The sequence below is a fragment of the Hyperolius riggenbachi genome, chromosome 2, assembly GCF_040937935.1.
Source record: "Hyperolius riggenbachi isolate aHypRig1 chromosome 2, aHypRig1.pri, whole genome shotgun sequence".
Taxonomy (NCBI): domain Eukaryota; kingdom Metazoa; phylum Chordata; class Amphibia; order Anura; family Hyperoliidae; genus Hyperolius; species Hyperolius riggenbachi.
This window is the reverse complement of record NC_090647.1, coordinates 274499797-274527240: the sequence shown is the minus strand read 5'-3', so window position 1 is coordinate 274527240 and position 27444 is coordinate 274499797. Positions and strand designations below refer to the sequence as shown.

Here is a 27444-nt window from a genome sequence, read left to right as displayed (position 1 = left end):
TCACAGACTGAAAACTGTCTGGACCACGGTCCTGACATCACACTGTGGGAGGAGTTTCACCACAATATCAGCCATACAGACCCCCTGATGATCCGTTTGAGAAAAGGAAAAGATTTCTCATGGGAAAGGGGGTATCGGCTACTGATTGGGATGAAGTTTAATTCTTGGTTACGGTTTCTCTTTAAGTCCTGCTTTGCCGTGTGACGTGAGAACCAGTATACAATACAGTTCTGTTTAATGGATGGGCTCACCATTTACAGTGAACAGCACTGTGGTTGGGAATGTGTTGCATCACAACATTATGGCCACAATGATACAGCTACCTAAATGATTGGCTAGTAGTATCAGTTTGCAGGCTTTTAGGCTTTTGTAAACTGAGTGTGTATCTCAAAAAGACAGTTGTTATGAATTTCCTTCACAATATTTGTGTAACTCTTAATGTTTACAGTATGCAAAAGAGGAATATCTCAAAATGATGTGATATTCACAAAACCATGCTAAGAACGTATAGATTTACTCAGTCGATCGCAGAGATGTATTTACAGCTTTAGCTATATATAATTTACAGATAACTGTGCCAGCTAACATACACAAAGGTGTCAACTTGGTGTCTTCTTTACTTTCCAATTCTTTTCATGCCAGATGGCTTAATACGTTTCAGGGCCATGGAATATCCCCTTTTATTGTCATATATGTATAGTGCCAGTTAGTTTAGCTATGAGTTCTTAGTATGTACCTACCGATAGTAAGACATTCTTCCTGATGACAGAACTTAAAGCTGACTTCAAAGATAGTTAATTCTGCAATATTGCAGACTTAAATCTTCACATACTGCATCCAAATCAACATTTCAGGGTAGTGCAGTGTTTCTACTTCATTGCAAAAACAGCTGCCAAGACCCAGCATTACATTTTCAATTAAAATGAAGGGGAAGTCACAGTCATGGCAAAAGGTTTAACTTTGCATTGGAGTTTACATTGTTATGCAGTTGTAGTCGGTTTCCTCTTGCAAACATAGGAGAGTTTGGCTGTGATGTGCGCTCTAACAATGTATCTTTTCTGAGATGCAATGGTGGGTATCTATACGCTTGTGTGTTATGCTAGGTACACACCATACAATTTTCTGTTACGGTGGGAATACACAATGAGTTTCTGCCGCTCGATTCTCTCATCCTCCGCTCATTTTTCTTGTCTTTTTCCATTCACTTCTATCAGTAATCGAGCGGCAAAACAATCGAATGGGAGATCGGACATGTCGGAAATGTTCTATCGAACCATCTATCGGCAGCAGAAAAGTACAGTGTATTCCCAGCATTACATTTTCTGTTAGATTTGCCTGCCAGATAGATAATTTCCAACATGTTAGAAATTATCTATCTAACCATCTATCTGCCTAGCAATTAGGCATTTTTCTACTCAGCAGGAGATAACCAGAAGACAATGCACCAGAGATAATGACCAGTCTCTACCAGTACTTTACAGAAAATATTCTAAGGGCCTGTACACACTGCTGCGCTTGCGTTGTGTTTTTAAAATCGCACGGTCTTTTGAAAAATAAGGGCTCTTTCACACCAGAGCCCACTTCTGGCGTTTTAACGCAAAGTCTATACTTTGCGTTAACCAAGGTAAAAGGAAAGTCCATAGACTTTCCTTTTACCTTTCACACCCGACGCTGCGTTTCGATACGTTGCGGTACGACGCGTCCCGGCGCATTTTATCGTCGGGAATCGGCGCTTCCCCTTCGGGGTAATTAACTACCACCGCCGCTACTCAGCGTCGCACCGGAGTTTCCCGACGACACGCCGCAACGCGTGCAGGAGCCGTTCTCCTGCACGCTTTTGGTGTGTAACGAGCCTAATGAAAATCGTGATGACTTGTACACACTGGTGCGATGCGTTTTTAGAAAAACGCAATCGCAGTGCCTGCTGCGCTTTTTTAAGCGCAGTGCATGAAAAACGCATTAAAAACGCATGCGCTTGCGTTTTTGCCTGCGTTTTTCAGAAGTCAGTATCCCAGAAGACTCTGCAATCTCCTGGTTCCTGTTGAAATGTAAACTAGAAACAAACCAAAGGATTCTTTAGCCAATCAGCAATTACAAGAAAAACGCAAACGCACAAAAAACGCAGGCAAAAGCGCATGCGTTTTTAAAACTACAGGCACTTTAAAAACGCATGCGCTTGCGATTTTGCTTGCGTTTTTCAGTGTGTACAGGCCCTAACAGAACATGTAATAGAAAATCTAATGCTGGGAATACACAATGAGATTTTTCAGTCTATTTACTGTCTGATCTTATTTCCGATCGATTTTCTTATCAAGTTCCATTTGAAAATAAGATCGGAATTTATTGAACCTTCTGCTGAACAAACTTATGGTACCCAGCATAACAGAAAAATCTTACAGAAAATTGTATGGTGTGTACCGCTCGGCGGTTCAGTTGAAAATGTATCAGTCTGCCTACAGCTTGTACTCACGTGCAACTGTCGGCAGAACAAACGCCCCGCGGCAGGGTCTGACGGACCCGTTGTTTGAAAAAGTACCGCGTGTGTACGCACCTTTACACACAAAGGTTGGGAGTTTTATTAATTCTATTTTTTTCTGAAGGTTGTCTGGTTGATAAGATTTGATGCAGTGTTTATCTGATTTGTAAGATTTAAAAACTGCTGGGCTTTCCCTAATTTTCCAGGTAGTTGAGTTTTTGTTGTATGTTCTGAGAACAAGTATCACCATGGCATGTTTTTTCACTTATTTGTTTAAAATATTGAATGTTTCAATTTGTGTTTGGTCCCAGTCTCTGCCAGACATGCAACATATCCAAGAAGAAACTCCGTCATCCCCTCCTTTGGGGCCTCCAAATTATTTACAGGTGTCCAAGGACTCTGCCAGTACTAGCAGCAAAAACTCATCATGTGACACTGATGATTTTGTCCTGGTTCCCCACGTCGTCTCTTCGGACCACTCATGTAAGCGTTCACTTTGTTTTCTTAAAGAGGAACTCCAGTAAAAATAATGTAGTAAAAAAAAGTACTTCATTTTTTACCATAATTATGTATAAATGATTGTCAGTGTTTGCTCATTGTAAAATCTTTCCTCTCCCTGATTTGCATTCTGACATTTATTACATGGTGACATTTTTACTGTGGGCAGGTTATGTAGCTGGTCCTAGCTGTTTTGGCTGTTAGAGACAGCTGTAAGCAGCTATTCCCTGTCTGTGAACATTGTTACATTGTGGCAGTTTGCCCAGAGTACCGGGGTACTCAGAGCTTCTTGTGGGAGGGGTTTCAGCACAAAATCAGTCACACAGCGCCCCCTGATGGTCTGTTTGTGAAAATCATTATATTTCTCATGTAAAAGGGGGTATCAGCTACTGATTGGGATAAAGTTCAATTCTAGGTTGGAGTTTCTCTCTAAAGCCTTAGGTCAGGTTGGTATTTTTACTGCATATTGTTTGCAACATATCATTATTTGCAGTGCACAAATTCTTTTGTATTTTACATTGTTTTTATTACCTGGCTGGCTCAGTTTTCTATCAGGGGACCACTGCTGAGAGTGAACAGTGTCCAAAGTTCAAATAAATCATGTATATAAAATTAGTGCATGTTCCATCATTCATGGAGTACTTCAGTATGGTGTTATTACACAGTTTGAGATCGTTGGGTATTCCAAACACGTGATCACCACCAATAATCCTATCTAATAATATCCCTGTGTCCCTGCGTCATCCTGTCTGTGTGTTGCACTACTGCGCATGTGCCGGACAGACAGTCGTTGGGACAGGACGATGGGGCCAGGGAGCCGGGCAGACGGGTGTGCGCGTGGTAGATGGGTTTGCGCGCATGGGCACTGACTGGCGGAGGCAGCGTGAAAAGACCTACAGCACGTTTTTAAACTGGCTTAGGTCAACTGGTAAAGAAATAAAAGGTTTACCGGCCAGTTGTCCTGAACATTAGGGCAGCACGGTGGCATAGTGGTTAGCGCTTTTGCCTTGCAACACTGGGTTCCCAGTTCGAATCCCAGCCAGGTCTACATCTGCAAGGAGTTTGTATGTTCTCTCCGTGTCTGCGTGGGTTTCCTCCGGGCACTCCGGTTCCTCCCACATCCCAAAAACATACAGATAAGTTAATTGGCCAAATTAGCCCTAGACTCCGATGCATACACTGCATGATACATACATAGACGTAGGGATTAGATTGTGAGCCCCCTCTGAGGGACAGTTAAGCGACAAGACAATATATACTCTGTACAGTGCTGCGTAAGATGTCGGCGTTATATAAGTACTAAATAATATTAACCTTTTTTTTTTTCTTTGTACCAAAAAACCCTGGTTATCCTACCTAATAAAAGCTAACTGTCCCTGCGTACTCCTGTCTCTGTGTCCTTGGGTCTGTGCTTTTTGCTACTGCGCACGTGCGCAGCACGGACCGTTGGGACAGGACGACGGGGCCAGTTAGCCGGGCGGGTATGTGCGCGGGCGTACGGGTGCACTGACATGCGATGGTGATAGACAGACCTAGAGCCTGTTTATAAACAGGCTAAAGTCACTAGTAAATCTATATTTGCAGAGGTATTCCTTTATAAGACCGACCAAGGTGCAGTGATTAATGTGCAAAGTGATATGGCCTATAGTAGCAGAGCAGCCATACAGTTACCATTGTTTATGAAAAACGTGGACATCTTGGCTTGTTACTGCATTTCACACTATGGGCATGATTCACAAAGCTTTTTCACCTGTTTTCACCTTAGCTATGTTGCTTTTTTAAGCTCCCAAAGAGCAAAAATATAATAAAATTAAGGTAGGAAAAGTAATATTGAAATGAAGTTAATCAGGAGCAACTTACTTTGAGTGATTATTTTGCTTGTAAATGTGCTCAAGGGTTATTTTTAACAATAAGGTGATAATTAAGTAATTTAGGAAAAGTTTTGTGAAGCCCTATATCTGCATTTTTGTATCTGCCATAAACAGTCATAATTTCATGTGATTTCACAAAGTCTTTGTAGATCATTGGTTGATTTATATAAGATAATCCATTAAATGATTGCTTTTGCATCTCTGTAGAGAAATAACTGTGTCCCTTTCTTGCAGATGATATGCCTGCAGGCACAGCAGGGCGCAGAGCCTCTAGCGAGTTTCTGATGTGTGGCGGGTAAGCTTTTGTCTGTTTCTTTCTTTTTTTTTTCCTTCCAATGTAGGGCTGGATTGTTGTATAACTCCAATTTTTTTACTGCAGTTGCAAAGAATATTTAATAGGTCACATCAGATGCTGCTGTACAAGCTTATCTGGCCAGTTTTTTTTTATAAGCATTTAATGAACTTATCTGTATGATGTTAAATTGTGGATGCTCAAACAATCCAGATCACATGATCAGGGAACATAAAAATCTGGAGCAGAGCGTGTCTTGTTCACGATCAATGTGACCTAGTAATGCTACATAGTGTAGTTTATACACAGTGTAGGGAATAATTGAACTAAATATTTTAGTATATGTGTGCTTCCGTGTCCAGCTCCTAAAATGCTGATGTTGTTTCAAGAAATAGTAGTGACTTATTATAGGAGAATTGTGTGCAAAATTATTCAAAATGCTTTATTCAGTCCAATTCATTAATTATTATATATGAAGATGCTGCACCCCAATATTGACATGGTACATGACACTTGTGCAAATCCTGCTTTGCCGGTAATTCACAGCTGCTAAAGCTATCATAAACCTTATAAACTTTTTTTTCACTCAAAGCTTATGCCTCCTCAGGCTTATCTCTTATGGGAATATAAAGTGCACTTATGTCCAGTCCTGGACTTGTATAGAGTCCTTTTGATATTTGTCATCACCCCCACTCATAGAATGTTTCATGAACCACTCACCTCCTACTACTCAGCGGTTCACCACAGCCAATATGACTTCCTTAGGGCAAATTCTAGATGGCGTGGCAGCTGTAACGATGTTCACTGAATCCTCACATAGGACTTCATTTCACTTATGCAGTCTGCAATATTGAATAGCATTGCGTCCAGTCAAGACGCTATTCACAGTGAAGCATAACACTCACGTGACCTATAAAATGAAGTTTCAGCAATTGAAGCTTCGGTTCCATCTCTAACCCGGCTGCTTACAGCACGGGGGGTGGGGGGGAGATGTTTTGGGGTTGGGTGGTCCGCTCCAGACACGCTTACTGTATTTGGCAGCCTCTCAAAGTCTCCCTCTGGCTTGGACGTCTCCAATCGCCAGGGTTTACCTAAACTTCACTTCCTCTGTTTCTCCTAGTGGCAACAGCTGGTGCAGATCTAAAGTGTGGTGTCACGTTTACTCGCGCAGACTGAAACATGCTTTGCCCACAGTAAATCAATGCGTTTTGGACGAGTTCCAGCCTTTGTCAGGATTTCAGAGATGCAGGGTTGCAGAAAAAGTGTGTGTGTGGGGGGGGGGGGGGGGGGAGAATGTATAATGATTAATGAATTTGATTGAATAAAGCATTTTGAATAATTGTGCACACAATTCTCCTATAGTGATTTGCATAAGTATCAGCACACAGCATTTTGATAGATTTTTGTAGTAATAACTTATTCTATAAGATATTTTTGTTGGGAAATAAGCAATTCCTTCAGTTTGGCTGTACTCAACGAGAATGACCAGCATTATTTCACGTTGCTCATTTTATTTTTTGTTCCTAAAAATACAGTCGTTTCACAGCAATCCTAAAAGTGTCAAAACTGCTACCAGTTAATGCAGATGTGAAAAATAACAAGGGTTTCTGTTCCAAGCAGCAAATTATTTATGCAGAAAGTTGATCAATCTTTACTGCTAACAGAGTGCAAGTTCCATGCTTGGAAAAAAAATACACTTAATGCACGTGCTGCTATTGGAGCTGAGATAAAGCTAACCTATACTGGGGGCCACTATACCTGGCATACCTATGCTTGGGGGCACCTATGCCTGGCTGGCCTATACTGGGGGCACCTATGCCTGGCTACCTATACTGGGGGCACCAATACCTGGTTTCCTAACGTGCGGTGCAAATTGTCGGGTGCTGTGCGATCATTTCAAAGGGGGGGAGGGGCATATCCTCACAAGTTTGCCTTAGGCAGCAAAAAGTCTAGAACCAGCCCTGTGCCACATCACAGTACATAATGAACTTTAGCCAGGTTATTGACAGTGTAGATTTTTGGTTACCTCAGCTGCAGAGCCCATGTCAGCTATAAGACTCTGTCTATATACAGTACAAAGGGCTACTTGTTAAGTGAAGATGGCCCTGGGCAAAATTCTCCATAGCTGCATCCTGCTAAACAAATGCCTCTCTCTGCCATATCTTATCTGATAATGTTTTGCCTGATTAAAATAATGCACATAATCGCTTTGTCCAACTTCATCCCTACTATGTTTTGAAAGGGTGTTTGCTGTTGTGATAAACTAAAATCCGTTGAAACCATTTGTTTGTTTTGTGATGGAAAATGTCAGGTGTAGTTTAATCACTTTAAAACAAAGTCGGATCAAGCCACAATTTAAAGCCTTTCTAGAAATGAATCGCCTTGATGTGCCAACACATTTTATATAGCAGTGGTTTGCAGACCATTGATTGGAACTGCTGTCGGCGCTATTCTTTAAACCGCAGCCCTTAAATTTCCTTGTCAGCTTTTCTTGAGATGTAGATTTACCACACGGCATGGGGGCTTGGAACTGAGCAAGTAACTCATCTGGACATGAGGGTTGTACAATAAGGATTAATGCTTTACATTTCATAATTTTAGGATGTAGTAAAAATTTGATGAATGTCCACTGTGCATCCATGACTTTATATATCCAACCTGATTTTTTTTTTTTTCATCCTGCCTTGCATAGTGTGAATACATTTTCTCAATGTACCCACACCTAGCAGCCCTGTGATTCCAAAGGAAGTAGTCCTCTTTTAGAAATGTCAGTGCTCTGTTTTTTGTAGCTGCAACTTGGCACTATTTATATGAAACTCACTTAAAATAATGAAATAGTGAAGAAGAATCCGAGTAGGAATGACAGAATAGGCTCATTTATAAGGACACTGCTTTACGTCTAGTAACATTTTGGGTACCAGTGTAAGCAATGTGGTAAAACAGGACAGCAGATATTATGGACAAGTCTTTTAAGTTAATTTCAAAAATTGTAATGTTGTTTTAACAAAAATAAGCAAATACTACATTGCCTAAGAAAAACTCACAGCAGAATCTGAGCTGCAGGTTTGTCACACATGGTGTGCTAAGGAAGTGATTAAAGCGGTATTGTCACCATAAAAATCAAATTTCAACAGCAACTGGTCTGAGTGTATTAAGTGATAAAGATGCTAATCCTGCATTCAAAACTTTTTTTCTGCTGTTATGGTTTGGAGTTATTACATACTATAGGAGCACTGGCCCTAGTGCCAAAAAGTTGAATGCTGAGAGTTCTTTTGAATGCTGGGAGTTCTTTTTATCTATGATCTATTCCTCCTCTTCCATTTATTTCCCTGCCTAGCTGATCACTTGTGTTTACAAGCAAGGCTGAGGTGACTCAGTGATTGGATGTGTAAATAAAAAAAAAGACTTTGGGAGGAGGGCAGCTAATGAATACACAATGAGCAAGAGAAGGGAGGGAGGAAACAAGAGTCAGGGAGGATATGATGTCAGCATTAGCTTGGCAAGATGGCCACTGCCTAGAAAAGGATTTTCTGCTTTTCCTTTGTAAATGCACAGGAATCATTACGTGGATAGCACAATACATCTGTTATGTAAGTAGAGGTAGTATTTATCTACTTATATATGTGGTTTTTATTTCTAGGTTAGCATGGGTGTTGCTTGTTCTTTAAGGTGGCCAAGCTGTCTTGTGAGTGATGACAAAAATAGCTTTTGCTGTGGGAAACTTGAAATTTATGGTTGCTTTAGCTTTCACAGCTTTTGCACATGAAGCTCTTCCACATGGTGCCCTTATTCTAAAGATCGACCATGTCAAGTGAAAGCAATGTAGTAGGGGTTTAAACCTTTTTTTCCATAGGTTGTTCTAGATCACTTTATAATTTTTACAGTTATGGACCATCACCAGCAGTAAAGCCTTGTGCTTTGACTGCATGTAAGTAAAAAAAAAAAAAGTTTGACAAATGGTTATCCTCTATTCCTGTGGCTTTACCCTACCTGGTCTTGGACTAACAGTTGAGTTTTGGCGCATGTGCAGAACATGCCTCTCCACGTAGGGCTGAGTGAAGTGCTGTGTCATGTGACTTGATTGCAGCACTCCTGCCCACAAACTGTAGTAGCAGACATTAAGCCAGTAGATAACTCACATACATATATTTTCTTTGTTTTGTTTTCTTCTTTAAAAGTCGCTAACTAAATAGTACTGGGGGAAGGAGCATAACCATAAACTCATGATGTCTTCCTCAGCCATAAAGAATTGTACCAGCATGGCTAAGCTAAGCTAAAACATGTGGAGTGAAGAGGACTTGAGTTTGCTAATAGTATACATTTTGGGGGCATATATATTTTCTCCGAGGCAGAACCTTGCTGTATTATCTGTAAAGAGAACTCGTTCTCCTGGGAACTGTAAAGCAGGACATATGCGCAACTGCTGGAACTCTATAACACGACATGTCACATCGATCATAATTTCAATTTATTTTTACCAAAAATCAGTCTAAATTATTGGTTGGACTGGATGGAATATCTTGATCAAGGCAGTGGTAGATCGATAGCATTCAATAGATTTCATGCTGTAATCTAAAAATCTATGTGCAGTGTGCGGAAGAATTCAGTCCCTCTGATCAGATTCAGATCTGAGAGGGATCGATTTGTTTGCCATATTGGGTGCCAATCTATACATGTATGGCCACCTTAACTCAATTAATCTGTTTCTCTAGTTCTCTCTCTGACCCTATAAAATAGCATGCCTTCTATAGCGGAGAGAGAAATTTAGAAATATTAAAACTTTTGCTCCTGAATGACCAAATAGTTTATAAGATATAAACTGCAAATTCAGTCCATTGAAATGTCATGGAGTTCTTTTTAAAGACCGTAGTGTAATGTTTCACTTTGTATAGTAAAGAAATAATTTTTCTTCCTTAAGCACTTGTATTGATTAGTACACTTATTTATAAGAGGTGTTCTCCCCTAACATGCCCAGTAGAGCAGTGGTTGTTGTACTGGACAGCATTGATGTACAGCCCTGCCGGGCAGTTGATAATCTGTTTTTTGCTGTCTTTACTTTCTAATTGTAGCAAGTCTAAGTACATAGAAACCTTTCTTGCTCCTTCAACAAGGTTTCAGTCTGTTTCTACTACAGTTATACATTTATTCACATTCTTAAAGAGAATCTGTACTGTCCGACTTGTAGAATAAAAAACATACCAATCGAGTCAATGTGATCTCCTGGATCTCTCTTTGACATTTCCGCCGCTCCCCGCCGTGATCCTGGCTTTTAATCGCCAGTTTTAGGCAGTGTTTGCAAACAAAAAACATGGCCGCTAACCAGGAAGTGATATTTGTGTGTGTATGTGTATATATTTGTGTGTGTGTGTGTGTGTATGTATGTGTATATATAATATATATAATCATGTTACAGTATACTACAAGTTTTTATTACATAGTGAACTCCAGTCAGGGATTCTCAGTTTCTCAGCATAGGAAGCTCCCTTCCCCCTCAGACAAGCTGAAATTGAGAGCAGAGAGCTGTCTGTGACTAATAAACAAAGCACACATACAGAGCCTGCAGGGGGCGTGGAGGGGGCATGAAAAACTTCTCCTTATCAAGGCAGAGGCAGCACATTCCTCTCTGGCTCCACAAGGCTTGCCAAAGAAAAGAAGATTAGATATATTACAGAGACAGTGGAACTAGAAAAGGCTGCAGTAATCCAGAGCACATTAGAACAGGCATAGGAACGTATAGGATAGAAGAAGTAAGGCTGAACATTTTGTTACAGAGTCTCTTTAAAGCAAACCTGTGGGGAAAACAAAGAGAAACTCTTGATACTTGCCTCAGTAGAGGAAAGCCTGTGGATGATCCTGAGGCTTCTCCTTCACCCCACCACTACACGCCGGGACTTTCAACTTCTTCATGACCATGCTTTCGTCCGTGTCAAACCGATGCGGTGCAAGTACGGCCTGTGCAGTAGCACAGAACCACTTGTTCATGGAGTAAGAAGCCATGCATGAGCGGCCTGGTGCTATTGTGCAGACGTTCGATGTACTTGCGTTCCTACACGGACGGGAGCACGGTCATAAAAACATTCACACCACTATCCAGAGGCTTCTCACTATGTACTGAGGTAAATATCCAACTTTTATTTCTTTCCTTCAAGTACGCTTTAAACCTGTTTGGGCTTTTTATTTAGCGAAGACATCATATTCTTTAACTACATAAAATTGTTTAGACCATATTCAGCCTCTAAATAGCATCCCCATTTAATCAAGCTATTGTGTCCTAAATAAAGGGTACATTTTTCCTTGTTTGTGAATGGTAGTGTTATGCCTATCAACTTGAGATAAGGAAGAGGAACACTTAAAAGTGCGTATACACCACTACAGAAGCCAACAACGGGTCCGTCAGACCCTCCCGCTGCGCGGACTTTCAGCAGACTGTAGTGCGTGTGTACGCACTGTCGGCGGACTGATAAGGTTGTTCCTGAATGATCCGTTCAGTGGATCGTTCAGGAACAGCCTTATCGATCCGCCGACAGTGCGTACACACGCACTACAGTCTGCTGAAAGTCCGCCCAGCGGGAGGGTCCGACTGACCCATCGTTGGCTTCTGTAGTGCGTGTGTACGCACCTTAAGCCACACTGCGGCCACACCTCTAACCATGCCCCGGCACACCCCTAGTCACGCATACCATAAAGATTTCACAAAAAATTAAGAAATAAATCAGTTTAAAGGATGGGAATAAAGGTCACAGTCAAACGCATTTTTCAATAAAAAATACATCCATTTACATTGATCAGTACATGAGTCCTGAAAGAGGGACATATGAGGAAGAAAGAGGGACTGGGTTCCCAAAGTGGGACTGTCCCTCCGAAAGTGTCCACTGCATTTGTACATTGCAAGTATTCTCATAAACAGGGTGAGGGAATACAAACCGCTAAGAGAGTGGATGGGATCAGACTATATAATGGTTTTGTCATGAACTGAAAACAAATAGGGTTAAATAGTAAGATGATTTGGTTTCAGTAGCCATGTGCGCATATGCTCTTGCTATTTTTGGTTGCTCTTAGCATAGCATCTGTTTTGGATTTATCAGCTAAGGACATTTATAACTAAAGAAATGCTGGGTAAAATGCTGTATGGCAGTTCACTATTTAAACTTGGTTTATTGTTATACCGTGTCTAGGACCCTGAAACAGCTAGGCTAGAGTGCATTTGACAAGCTATCCCACGCTGTGCCTTATACTTTTTCATGCTGTTTTACAAAGCATTCTTAGCAATTCTATGAGCCTATATAAAATGGAAACTGCTTTTTCACTATGTGTAGCAAATGAAAATAACCCTATGCAGTAGAGCAGAGGCAACCAGTATTCAAAGTGCAGATTTGTTTTCAGAGACGAGATTGCCCATTTATTACCCATTCTCCGGAACTGGTACACATATAGTCCTCATAAGTTTTTGTTTTTGTCAAAACAAGCATGTAAAAATTTGAACTAAACAGATTTCTAGGTAATCCTAGAAGTTATGAGCTGTTACCATAGATTCAGTAATGATTGATTTAGCTCTGTGTAGTTCTTTGTATTGTGGTTGTAAAGTTGCAGAATGTGCGTCTGTACCCGATATGCTGTACAAGTAAACAGAGCAGCTGCTGTGAACTCTATTTGTACTTCCTGTTCTTGCTGCAGCTCACTTTCCTAGAATTGCTTTGTTTTGAAATGCGGCCAGTGGAAGAGGCGGACAAGGAGGGACCAGAGCTTGTTGATTAACACAGAAATTCATGAAGGCTCTGATTCTTTGCTTGTACTCAAGTGAGAAGACAACACAGAACAATTACTGTAGTCTATAGTCTGAATTTGCTGCTGTTACACTGACATTTTATACCATTTGACAGTGCAATTGACTTTATGATTTTACTTATCCTGACGTTGAAATGGTTCAGATAACTTGGAGACCAGTACCTAGAAATGTATTCCCTCTGTCTTCTAACTTCAGGCAGAGCCAGCCTCAGGTGTCGCCACGCAGTGAGACAGCGCCTATCCCTGTACCAACCCAGCTACGCAACTACCAGCGCATTGAGCAGAACCTCTCATCTACTGCTAGCCCAACCTCTAATCCTCATGGCTCCCCCAGGTATGCATAGAAAATATGGTACAATTGTTTTGTTTATTTTGCTGCTGAAATAGTAATAGTAGAATTGGTGTATATAGTGTGATGCACCTTTTTTGCTGTAACTGTCTTCTCCTTTCTGCATGCTGTTATATTTGTAATTTTAGTGGAATGTCAAGAAGACTCACTGTATAAGGATATTTTGATTAAAATGAACTGCTTTCTTTTCCATGTAAATGTTTAACTTCAGGTCACTAAAAAATAACTGTACTTTTAGTGTACATTTTTAAGGTATACAAACACTTTTTACTTAATACGATGATCTAATCAACAAAAAGTCTTACAAATCAAGGTCCTCTCTATTGATTGTTCCTTATGCAGACATTAATTTGGAAAGGCAGTTCATATCTCCATTGAGTATGGCTTCATAGCTTTGTACTGCATTGAGCAGTACAAAGCTAGCAGCAGCGGTGAAGTCAAATGATCTCATAGAAAATGATGCCAGTAGCTGATATTAGGGTAATATCATTAACTTCACATAAAAGATTAGCCAGAGAGATCACCAGTTAATTTAAGCATTCATGTGTTTGTAAACATTATTTCATGCTCAGACATTATTTTTCAATAGCATTTTCCCTAATCCATCAATATGAATATCAATCTTCCCCCGTCAAGGCCCGCCCACTAGCTTGCCCTGGTGGGGTCGGTCAGCCAGCTCTTGCCCGTCTGCCTGCCTGGTCCCCACTGCCCATGTTCGTGGCTTTATCATCACCACTGCATCATCACTACCCATCCACTATCGGTAGTAGCTCTATTGTACTAACTGTTGCCTCGGGACTGCTTCATGTGAAGGCCATATCTATATCTAACTGTTGCCTCGGGACTGTTTCACGTGAAGGCCATATCCATATCTAACTGTTGCCTCGGGTCTGTTTCACGTGGAGGCCATATCCATATCGAACTGTTGCCTCGGTCTGCTTCACGTGAAGGCCATACCCATATCTAACTGTTGCCTCGGGACTGTTTCACGTGTAGGCCATATCCATATCTCTACTGCATTTCTTCACCTGTATCATTGTTTGTTTTATGTGTTGCACATCTGTCCTCTTATACCATGTTTACTATGTCTATGCCATGTGTACCACAATCAATTCCGAGTATAGCTCTGCTGTACTTGGCGAAATAAAGTGATTCTGATTCTGAATAGAGTAGCACATGGTTCGCAATCCACATACATACCACCACACACCAGTCTGCCATACAGTGCACTGAGCTAAATTCATGAAGATGAGAAGCATCTTGCAAGCAAAACAGAGCAACCAAATGCTTAAATGTTTTATGTGCGGTTATGTATGCAGATGAGGTCCATTCATTGTTTGCTTCCACTCATGGTCTGAATGAGCAATATCGATAATTTACACACACACACACACACGCACGCACGCACGCACGCACGCACGCACACACACACACACACACACACACACACACACACACACACACACACACACGTGTCAATTTGCATTCCTATTGAATCGCATGTAATCCCTGCAAGTGTGAACCCACAAAAAATTGTGATGCAATTGCATTTCTTGCTATTTTCCACTACCACAACAATACAACAATTTCAGTGCATTGGCAATTTGGAAATAATTTGAATTGCCATATTGTGAGAAAATTGCATAGTGGCTTGATTGCTATGTGTTTTTCCTTTGCTCCTTTTACTTTGTATGGAAGCGCAGAGTCAGGAAAAATGGAGCAGGCCAGCAATCGCAATTTTGTAAAAGAACTGAGTTTGTTTTAGCTAGGAAAAAATAGAAAAAAACAGCTGTGGTTACAGATAACATGAATCTGTGCTGCATCTGGATGTAAACAAAGGGCATCTACTGTCGCCCTAAAGGGAACCTAAACTGAGAAGGATTTGGAGTTTTCCTTTTAAAATAGTACCCGTTGCCTGACTCTCCTGTTGATCCTGTGTCTATAATACTTTTAGCCACAGCCCCTGAACAAGCATGCAGATCAGGTGCTCTGACTGATGTCAGACTGGATTAGCTGCATGCTTTTTCAGGTCTGTGATTCAATTACTACTGCAGCGAAAGAGACCAGCAGGACTGCCAGGCAACTGGTATTGTTTGAAAGGAAACATCCATATCCCTCTCAGTTTAGGTTCCTCTTTAAGGCTCCTACACACATCAACAAAGCCACTTTATTGATATCCGATTTTGGTTTGGATGGCAATCAGGCATGTGTGCACATGGCAAACGACCAGACGAGCGACTGATTTGCCCTATCCACCCGGCAAAATAAACTCACAAGACTGTTGGGCATATATTGTGCAGTTGGCCACGTTTGTACAATGTTGTTTGAGAAATGTGTGCTTATTTTGAATGTGCACACAGCATGTAAATCAGTTGGTTGTTCAGTTGGTTGGTGCGCAGAAAATACCAGTCATGTAAATGGATTGTTGTGGGGTCAGTCATGTCATGGAGTTGGTTGTGCACTTTGTTGGACATGTGTACAAGCCTTTAGCAGTACAAATTAGAGATTCAGTATTCTTTATTATTTACCATGACAAGCCCTAAAGTCCTACTTCATATAAAATCGTTATAGTCCCATCCAACAGAGATGCAGGTATAAAAATGTAGGCATTTAACATTTTACTACAGAAATGCTTGTTTTTTGCAATGTGAAAGTATGAACTTATAGATGCTGCAGAGTACTGGTGTCCACTTCTTCACTGCCAGAGATGCTGCAGCTTCTTCTCACTGTTAACCACATGTACTTACCAGTGTTATGTTTAGGCGTTTTTGTTTGCATCCTCGTATTCCATGTGTCATCTAAAGAAAATACATATTTTCCATTTCAGTGATGACTTTGTTTAAACTACATGCTGAAGCAAGTGAAGTGTGTTCCAGTGTTAGTTGAGGAGCAGAAACTCAGACATCAAACCAACAAACGTTGATTCCGGTGATACCTTTAATGACTAACCTCTTCACTGTACAGTTAGTCATTAAAGGTATCACCGGAATCAACATTTGTTGGTCTGATGTCTGCATTTAAACTACATGTAAACTTTGTGACATTTTGTTACAATTTTTTTCCCTCCATCATACAGCCGATCTGGTGCAGTAAGACGCTCAAATACCAGCCCTATGGGTTTCTTAAAAGTTGGATCCGGTTCTCCCAGCTCTGCCGACATGGTGCAAGCTATTGGCCGTCGCTTGTCCACTGGGTCTTCAAGGCCTTATTCTCCATCACCACTAGGTGAGTGCTGACATTCAAATTTGAAAATGATAGAAAGTTGCAAAATAGTTGAGGTATATACATTTGGCAACATTTGTGACGTATTCTGTAAACACAGAAAGCCATTTTTTATTCTGGTTCATAGGCCCTCTGCTGCCAAGAGCTTTCATATTGTTTTGTGTATCACAGGAATTTCACCTGGTAATAAACACCCAGGGATTAAGGTGCGTACACACGCCGAGCGGATCAGTCAAAACCAGCCTTATCAGCCGGCTGACTGTACACACATGGAAACTGTCATCAGAACGTCTGCCCCGCGGGCGGGTCTGAGGACGGGTAGCTTGTGTCAGTCCGACGTGTGTACGCACCTTAAAGAGAACCTGTACTGAGTAAAATTATTTAAAATAAACACATGAGGTAACTTCAAATGAACATTACATAGTTACCTTGCCATCAGTTCCTCTCAGAAGCTCACCATTTTCTTCGTACAGTGATCCCTTCCAGTTCTGACAACATTTTGTCAGAACTGAAATATATCAGTTGCTGTCAGTTATATATCAGTTGCTGTCAGTTACAGCTGAGAAGTGAACTGATGTGTCCATGTTTCCCTATGGCTCAAGTGGGCGATGTTACAGTTTAACAGTGTGCTGACCAGGAAGCTGTTATGGGGTAATAGCCATTTTCAAAATGGAGGACGGAGAATTCCATTGATCACAGTGGAAAAACAGGACGCGGGAGAGGAGAAATAGATTGAGGAGTAGACTACACAGGAGATAAGTATGACTTGTGTATGTTTAGTTTGACTTTTAATGTTCAGTTCAGGTTTTCTTTAAGTCACATTATCTGTAATGCTGTCAGTTTTAATGCAGTGCAAATAAGCAAACTAGAAGGGTCACCTCATGTTAAATAACTTATTCAATTCACTTTATTGTCATTGTGTAACACAACGAAATTACTTTTCATGACAACCCCACAGTGCATATAGGGAACATAGTGATAGTAACAAGGAAGAGAAGAAATTATACAAGTATGCCAGGTATTACAGATGTTTAAACAATTTGTACACAGTGTTAATTTCAGAGAGGATTCAGAGTTTATCAAGTTTATGGCGGATGGGAAAAAGCTGTCTTTCAGTCTGTTTGTGTGTGTGCGGATTGATCTAAAACGTTTACCTGATGGAAGGAGCTCAAACAGGGCATTTCCAGGGTGAGTGTTGTCCTTGATAATGTTTTTGGCCCTTCTCAAGCTGCGAGTATTATACAAAAGTTCCAGTGATGGTAGTTCAGTGCCAATAATGGCTTCTGCTGTTTTAACAACTCGCTGCAGGGCTTCTCTAGTAGCCTTCGTGCAGCTGTTGTACCAGGCCATCATGCAATTGGTCAGAACGCTTTCTATAGTGCATCTGTAGAAATTAACCAGCAGCTTCTGTATTGTATGTAGTTGCATGCACATATAAATGTCAAATAGTATTAGAGGCCTCCCAGTATGCCATTTGTCAAAGCATGGTAATGAAATAAAACTTTTGCACAGGTCAAATACATATTAGCTTCCCAAAGTGAACTATTGGTGGTACATTTTCATTGAGTAGCAGGTAGACATCTGGATAGATCTGTACTGTACCAGGCAGAGAAAAGCTAGGACAGCAATTCAGTCGTGTGTTTTTGTTTTTTTATCTGATTTTGCTTGTGAGTGAATTGCTTTTTAGATTAAGAAAGATCAGTTGATTGTACTATCTGTCTATAGGCGCGTACACACGACAGATTACTGCAAACAACGGGTCATCTGTTCTGCCGACAGTTTGCCTGTGCGTACAGCCAAGCAGATCTGTCAAAACTAGCCTTATCAGCCTGCCGACAGACTGTACACACTAGCAAACTGTCGGCAGAACGGCCGCCCCGCGGGAGGGTCTGATGACCCGTCGTTTGCAGTAATCCGACATGTGTACGCGCCTTACAGTTGACCATGCATGGGACTTATGGTCTTCATATATTGGTTTCTGATCAGTATATCAAATAGGATAGAACTGTTCTAGCTGACAGATTACCTGGTATCATGGACAAATGGTTTTGTTCAGGACAAATATGCCTCCTCACAAATTATACTTAAATGCGTGGATTGCTATGTGGCCATCTAATATACTTCTGCTTTTCTACAGTTGGAACCATCCCTGAGCAGCTAGGACACTGTTGTTGTGGCTACCCTCAAGGGCATGAGTCCAGGAGTCGAAGTTCTTCAGGGGGTATGTTCCCATTTGTGTCTGTCATTTATTAAATAAGATAAACAGCTTAGTACCTGGATGGCAAAGTAGATACCAAGGCAACAGTAGGAGTTCAGCAGTGCAGTGTCTGCATAATACGGTAAGCCCATTACACATAAAAGACACACTAAAAATGCATTAAAGGGAAGGTTCAGGGAACTCTTGAAAAAAATAAAAATCCCTATCCACTTACCTGGGGCTTCCTCCAGCCCGTGGCAGGCAGGAGGTGCCCTCGCCGCCGCTCCAGAGGCTTCCGGTCGTCTTCGGTGGCCGACCCGACCTGGCCAGGCCGGCTGCCAGGTCGGGCTCTTCTGCGCTCCATGGCCGGGCTCTTCTGCGTCCCACGCCGGCGCGCTGACGTCATCGGACGTCCTCCGGGCTGTACTGCGCAGGCGCATTCTGCGCCTGCGCAGTACAGCCCGGAGGACGTCCGATGACGTCAGCGCGCCGGCGTGGGACGCAGAAGAGCCCGGCCATGGAGCGCAGAAGAGCCCGACCTGGCAGCCGGCCTGGCCAGGTCGGGTCGGCCACCGAAGACGACCGGAAGCCTCTGGAGCGGCGGCGAGGGCACCTCCTGCCTGCCACGGGCTGGAGGAAGCCCCAGGTAAGTGGATAGGGATTTTTATTTTTTTCAAGAGTTCCCTGAACCCTCCCTTTAAGTGGATAAAAGTGCATACTTCTGATTGTCTCTTAGAAAAAAAATCGATACATGCAGCATTACAGTTTAAATAATACGTTGTTAAGGATAGCGTCTGACCTTTATCACACTTATAATTTGCCTCTGAATAAAAATGTGTTGTGACAAGATGAAATAAACTCAGTGTATTTCACCTGATAAGAACTAGGAAATGACGCAAGGTGAATTAGGGCTGGCTATCCTAAGGAGGCCTTTTACCTGCAGTAACACACACAAACGTGTGACTGGGATCAGATGAACTTAGACCAGTGTACAAACACTAGTGAGGTGGAACCAAGGGTGGACAGTTCTGTGTATATAACAAAGTGAACTTATACGTGGCCAGTGTGATTAACTGCATTTTTACTTGCTGATGTTGGTTATATTTGCTTTACATTTATTTTTGAAATGATTTTAGGCAGTAAAGTTAATGCTGTGCTATGTATATTCTGTTCCCAGGCTCCCCAGTACCACAGTCCCAGTCACCACAATCCTTGTTGGGTGCAAGGCTACAGAGTGCTCCAACTCTCACTGACATCTACCAGAACAAACAGAAACTACGAAAGCAGCACTCTGATCCTGTGTGTCCCTCATATGCTGGACATGGCTTTAGCCATTCACCGCAACCTGCCCGGCCTGTTAGTCTGGGGGCTTCTCCAACAAAACACATGGGGTCATCACCTAGAAGCTCTGAATGGCTGTATAAAACCCCCTTGCCTACCATCATAGGATCTCCCACCAAGGTTTGTTGGCTTTTATGTATTAAAATACAATCTTCTATATCAATTTAGCTTGAGCACAAATATCTTGCACCACTGTTTTCTTGGATAAGATAAATCTAGAAAATGTGAGGAAAATGGTCTCCAAATAACTTTTTGTGCCTTACAATCCTGATAATGGCAACATTCCTGCTGTCCTGGTCCTCAGTCTTCCTTAGTGCTATGGATTCCAAAACTCCTTCATGCTAAAATCCAGTATCATTTAAGACTAGATGACCTAAGCCCTCTTAAAAACGGGCTCTAGGTCTCTTCAAACCGCTGCCACTCAGTGCGCATGCGCGTGCACCTGTCCACCGGGCATGTACCCATCCGCCCGGCTCCCTGGCCCCATCCTCCTGTCCCAACGGCTGTCCATGCTGCACACATGCGCAGTAGCAAAAAAAAAAAAAAAAGACAGGATGACGCAGGGACACCTGCGGTTTTATTATATAGGATGGTAGTTTATTACTGATAACACATGAGCCCCTGCATTATTAAAATATCACTTTTCTCTATACAAAGCTATCTGCTCTAAAAGATGAGCTAAACCATAATAACTTTTACAGAAAAACATTTCCTTGTCCGAGTATAGAGTACCTTCAGAGATGCTGCAGTGTAGTTACTTCCTGGTTTGCTTGGGAGCACAGAAGTTGTTGGCCTGCTGTGTTAACATATTAGCTCTCAACTCAGCAGAATCACCACACAGCTGGGGGCTCAAATTACACTAGTTCATTACTTGCTGAGAATGGAGAATTCAGGTGCATACACACATCAGACCATAGTCTTAGGAAAATGAAAGATCACAGACCAATTTTACCCCCTTCCAGGTAGTCTGAGAGCCATACCTACACAGTCTACTCTATTGAGCTGAACTCCCCATCAGATAGAAATCTTTGCAAGATGCTGAACACAAAGATGCTGTACACATTCAAAAGATCAGTATCTGCAAAATATCTGTTCCTGCAAAAGATCCATTCCTGCAAAATGCATTAATAGGCTATGATATCTGCAGATCCTCATACACACCTTGTTTAACAGACATTCATCTGCAGATCAGACAATCATCTGCAGATCTGAAGATCCATCCTGGTGGATCTGATCTGCAGAAGAATGTCTGTCAAACAGGGTGTGTATGAGGATTTGCAGATATCATAGACTATGAATGCATTTTGCAGGAACAGATCTTTTACAGGAACAGATCTTTTGCAGATACTGACCTTTTGAATGTGTACAGCATCTGTGTGTGCAGCATCTTGCAAAGATTTCTATCTAATGGGGAGTTCAGCTCAATAGAATAGACTGTGTAGGTATGGCTCTCATACTACATGGAAGGGGGTAAAATTGGTCTGTGATCTTTCATTTTGTCTGATGTGTGTATGCACCCTAAAGGCTCATACACACATCAGACTATAGTCTTTGGAAAATGAAAGATCACAGACCAATCTTACCACCCTTCATGTAGTATGAGAGCCATACTCTACACAGTCTTTTCTATGGAGCTGAATTCCACATCAGAAAAAAATCTTTGCAGGATGCTGCACACACAGATGCTGTACAGACACAAAAGATCAGTATCTGCAAAATATCTGTTCCTGTCAAAGATCCGTTCCTGCAAATTGCAATGCTAGTCTATGAGATCTGCAGATCATCATACACACATGATTTAACTGACCTTCATCTGCAGATCAAGCAATCATCTGCAGATCTGAAAATCCATCCTGGTGGATCTGATCTGCAGATGAATGTCAGTTAAATCGTGTGTATGATGATCTGCAGATCTCATAGACTATCATTGGACTGGATAGAACAATGGATCAGATCAAATGACTGATCAAAAGACTTGCTTTGTACGCATGTACGGACCTAACTGTTGTTTGAACGAAAGTTATGCTGGGTACACACTATGAGATTTTCTGGCCGATTTTACTGTGAGATCGATTATTTCCAACATGTTCGATTTGCTTTCCGATCGATTTCCGAGCATTTTCCGATCGATTTCCGTTCACTTTAATGATCGAAAAGCAAATCGAACATGTTGGAAATAATCGATCTGACAGTAAATCGGCCAGAAAATGTCAGTGTGTACCTAGCATTAGTCCAACGGGTCGGTCAAGTGGATCAGTCAAAACTGCTGCTATCAGTCTAACGATCGATCATACACACGTCAAAACTGTCGCTCAAACGACCGGTTTGAACGGTCAGAAAAATCAGACGTGTGTATGAACCTTTATGGCGGAAATTCCATATCAGTGAGGGACACTATAGTCCGATTGAGTCCCGACTGGAGATAAACTATCAGTTGCATAGCTTTCAGGCAGAGGAAGAAGAAAAGCAACACCGCATATTTACCGTATTTGTATGATTGGCACTGTACATACACGTCAATCTCATCATGTCAAATGTCACTTAATCTTCCCTTTAAAATTGACAACCGCACTGGTGAACTGTAAGTGATGTGATGCTGTTTAGCTCTGTATATTTTACCACTTATAACAGAGGTGAAAAAAAAAACAGTTGTACAGCTCTGGCCTACTGCCAACATGTCCATCTGTGGCTATACCCAGATGGCAATGCACTATATAGAAATCCACAGAACAGCTTACACACTTAATGGTATTGCTTTTTTCAGGCAACTGCTCCATTCAAGATCCCTAAAACACAGGCATCATCCAATCTGCTTGCTCTAGCTCATCGTCCAGTAGCTGCGGATTGTTCTGCACAGGTCAAAGACTTGCCTGATCCTAGAGACTTCTCTCCTTACCATTGTCCTCATGTGAGCGAGAAATCAAGTGCAGAAGAACATGGCAAAACTACTTTTGGAAGGTATGTTTCCATGATTAATGTATTTAAATTCTGCTGGAAATGATAGGATTACCCATCATGCAATATACCACTATTGGTGGCATAACTGGCACACATACTTTACAGATGGTCTTGTTGTTAAAAATCCTGTGACAGAAAAATGTATAAAACATAGACTGTTATTTTCTGTCATTTCCCAATACAGGTTTTAATTCAGTTCATGTTTTAATTGTGCTTCTGTAATATTTTCAAATGGAAGCTTATGAATTTATGGGGGCCTTTGTACTTTGCATTTAAAAGAGTATGTCAGCTGTAGAGACTTTTACTTTTGTATGCTTGCACAGTACTATTTACAATGAAGACCTATTTTAAAATGGTTATTAGATTTCAGAGTTCATTTAGAACTAGTTTGCTCTGTAGGACAGTGATTGCTGTGTGGTGTATTTCAACTCCATGTAAATAACTGTGGATTATTGTATGACACTGCAGCAGTATTTTGCATGAGGGAATGTTAACTGCATTGCACCTTGGCAAGCATGGTGTGAACTGGCACCACAGTCCTGTGTCTGCATCGTAGCAGAAATCCTTTTCCTAAGCTTCATGTTGGTATTTCACATATGTAACCTCTCTATAGAAATGGGTGGTGAGGATTGGACATTTTGATAGCCATATTCCAACTGACTGTTTTTCCAACACAACTTAAACTGTTCCGGCAGTAATATTTTCTTTACAGATGTTAGTACTGTAATTCACCTAAATTGCACCTCTATTCACTCAAATGGAGTAACAAATTGCCAACAGCAACTGTTACTTCTTACTAGGAAATGTGGTAATATGCAGGCCGTAGACTTATGGTGACTGCATACTGCTACTTCTTAAAGTGATGATCTTTGGGGGGAAAAGGGCAGCAAGGTGATTGAAAAAGCACCAGTGTTACCACTGCTGTCTGTGTAGTGCACCTAAATGAAATTTTTGAGCACTGTTTGGTAATTTATGATGTGATGAGCTGATGATGATGAAGCTGTAAAGTGACCACCATTTTTTATAAATAGGGTGATATGAAGTGTCATTATTTTACAGGAATAGGTGGACGTTTATGGCAATCTGCATGATTGCCATCTTCATAAATAAACCTTTAACCATCTGCACTCACTCACTCTGATCAAGCAGGAACCTCTAGTAACGATAAAAACAACTTGCACTAAATTCACACTTTAGTTGCACTAATGCTGGATGTTTGCTTCCAAAATGGTTTGCATGCAGAGGATTCCATACTAGGCCCTTTCACTGCAATGAGATCCTACCTTCACAAATACTACCTTCATCCCACCTTCATAAATGGGCCTCTGAGAGTATTGTGATTAGTTGTTTACAAAGTACAGACTGGTTCCTTCAATGTCTATTGAAGTAAGCCGTCCCTTGCCTAAAATATTCGCTTATGGATTAGGAGGATTCCTTTTTAGGAGACATTTGCTGCCATCTAGTGGATGTGTGAGGAAGTAATTGAATGTATCCAGGTGACATTCTGACAATGATTTTTTCCATCAGTTGGCCCATTCAGTATTGTACATACAGTTAGTGGAACTTTTAGCACAGAGAAGCACAAGGACTTATGACACTGCACATTTAGTGTCTGCCCTTGGCAATAAAAGAGCATGCACTTAAAACAGTATTTACTGTAGCACTTCCATACAAGAAACTCTTCAGATAATATGCCTATGGACAGTACTACTTGTGCTGTCAGGCGTTCTCATTTTTGCATAGACCGTGATCATGTGCAGCCCTAGTAAGTTGCTATGTAGTATTATTATTGATTTATAAAGCGCCAACCTATTCCGTGGCGCTGTACATAGTAAGAAGTATGAAGTAGTATGGTTATTGATAATCTTGTGTGCAGAGACTGCTGTAAAATTTTAGGAACCAGAGCATTCTATACAATCCTATTAAAAATGCAAAAGATATATTAAAGTGTGTGTATATTTCTACATAAGCGTGTTTAAAATTAAGCACTTATCCATCATTATATATTTTTTACTTGACAACATTTTTGCAGACATGTCACTGTCTGCATGTGCAGTACCATGTATTGTTATTATAGAAAGTAATGCTCTTATAAGAGTTTACAAAGATAGATGGGGTATGAGGAATGATGCAGTCCTCTTCTAACCTGGTGTCTGCAAATCTTGTTGAACCACTTAGGCAGGGGTCACACTTGTCTGCAGAAACACTGAAATGGACAAATCTTCACTGCTGGCAGTCAGCTGACTGTTTTTTTTTTGTTGTTGCAGGAAAATGAACATTGCTCCCACTGCACTACCATTGCCTTGTGCGGAAAACGCACACTATTTATGGCAAGTGTGACCCCCTATCTAAAGGAACAGGGCAATGAAGTCAAAAGACAGTGTTTTTGTTTTTTTAAACAGTGCTTTGGTTGTTCTGCCATCATCCCATTTTGAGGCATTTGCTCCATGGTATTTGAATACATTATGATTGTCTCTTACAGATCTGTGAGTGCTGGAAAGCTCTCAGACCAGACCAGCAGAGCTACTTTGGGAGGGCAACATTACCAGGGCAGCACAGATAGCCTGAATTCTGAGCGTCCAATGGATACAGGTATTGCTCTTTCTGTAGACATACCTTTTCATACTTTAATTATACAGTCAATGTGCATGGAAGCAGCCATATTTGCTTCATACATGTTTGATATACTTCCAGGTTTGTTTTTTTTGTTTGTTTGTTTTTTTTTTTACAGTAAAAATGTCTTCACATTTTTCAACAAAGATACAGTACAGTAAATACAGAGCAACACAGCCATTAATTATCTTACTAACATGGTGTACAGTAGGTTTGTTGAGGAAATGATATACTTTGTAAAGGTATATAAAATTACATAAAACCTCTTTTACAAACCATTTGCCATGTTCAATATATGTAACGGCACCAATGCTGTTTATACTCTGAGGCCTAGTGCACACCGGAGCGTTTCCGCTGCGGTTTGCGATCTGCTTGCGGGTGCGGATCCGCTAGGGTAATGTATTTCACTGGGCTGGTGCACACCAGAGCGGGAGGCGTTTTGCAGAAACGCATACTCCCGGGCTGCTGCAGATTTTGGATTGCGGATGCGTTTCTGCCTCAATGTTAAGTATAGGAAAACCGCAAACCGCTCTGAAAAACGGCACTTCAGAGCGGTTTGCCAGGAGTTTTTTGTTACAGTAGCTGTTCAGTAACAGCTTTACTGTAACAATACATGAAATCTACTATACCAAAACCGCTACACAAAACCGCAAAACGCTAGCTGAAATGCTGCAGAAAAATAAGAAAAAGCGTTTCAAAATCTGCTAGCATTTTGCGGATCTGCTAGCGTTTTTTGGTGTGCACCAGGCCTGAGAGAATGAAAGAAAAAGGAGAAAAGCTGTTATGGTCCTGCACCGAGGGACATTTTAAGTCAAGCCACAGCAGTGAATGGGGTCCATTACTTCCAGTTGCCACTTCATGTTTACAACAGAGTTCACAAATGTCCACTTTGCTTTCTTAACTGTTCTAGTTCTAATCAAACATCCAGAGTAGGAAGGAAAAAGTAGTCAATTGCACCATTAAACCAAAGATGGACAAAAAAAAAATTATTTCTTATGTAGATATTTATCTTAAAACGTATTTACAAAAGTGGTTCTTTAACAAGTAAAAACTATTATTTTCCAAATTTAAGTTCCTCCAGGTGGTACAGGAAGTGTCCTCACCGTCCCCTGTGTGGGTTCCAGAGCAGTGATGTTTACTGTTGGATCTCCCCCTAACAGTGCTACCCCTCCTACTTGCTCCCATGTGATGATGAGGAAGAGGACCACTTCAGGCAAGTCCTCTGATACTTATTTATCCTTTAAAGGATAACTGTGCTTTAAATTAATTCTAAGCAGAATACATCCTGATCTGTATACTTTGCTTTACTAATTCCCCCCCCCCCCCCCCCCCTTTCTCAGATTTCCCAAGGCAGAGAAAAGGTTAAGACCTGAGTGGCTGTATTGACAGAAAACTGATGAAGGCCTCTTTCACACAGGAAGTCAGCTGCTCCTGTGCATTGGTCAGGCGCTTGTCCCACACTCTGCAGGTGCAGTGGAGAGGCAATCCCCTATGGAGACACATCTGGGTGGCTGCGCTCAGAAGCGACATGCCGTGTTTTATTTTGCCACCGGGTAACACCACGGCATGCAAAATGGTGACGTGGGGTTACAGATGCTGCCATTTGGCTACATGAAGTTGCTCACAAAAGGCGCTCATGGCCAGGAGGCTGTACTGCCCAACAAGCATGCAGTTCAGCCTCTCATGTGAAAGAGGCTTAACGCTTATCTTTAGTCACTGAAGTAGAGCACTGTTAAATAGTTTTTAGAATTGTCTTCCACTCCTGATGCTTGAATTGCTTGTATGAATGTAATTTAGGAAAGATAAGGTCAGAGCAATGCACGTCTCAGTACTGTTTTGTCC

The 27444-nt window shown here is 41.4% G+C and overlaps 1 protein-coding gene across 2 annotated transcripts in view; it reads left to right on the top strand.

The window, feature by feature from the left end:
* The window catches only part of ULK2 (unc-51 like autophagy activating kinase 2), a 158995-nt gene that overhangs the window by 115990 nt on the left and 15561 nt on the right, over positions 1–27444 (top strand). The window contains exons 13-21 of one of the 2 annotated variants that reach the window (XM_068268720.1): positions 2788–2959; positions 5080–5140; positions 13119–13256; positions 16348–16496; positions 18631–18714; positions 19868–20151; positions 22796–22989; positions 25472–25581; positions 26675–26815. In XM_068268720.1, coding sequence (XP_068124821.1) covers positions 2788–2959; positions 5080–5140; positions 13119–13256; positions 16348–16496; positions 18631–18714; positions 19868–20151; positions 22796–22989; positions 25472–25581; positions 26675–26815 — 1333 coding nt within the window. The remainder of the gene's footprint in view (positions 1–2787; positions 2960–5079; positions 5141–13118; positions 13257–16347; positions 16497–18630; positions 18715–19867; positions 20152–22795; positions 22990–25471; positions 25582–26674; positions 26816–27444) is intronic. The other variant, XM_068268721.1, reaches the window with a different exon arrangement.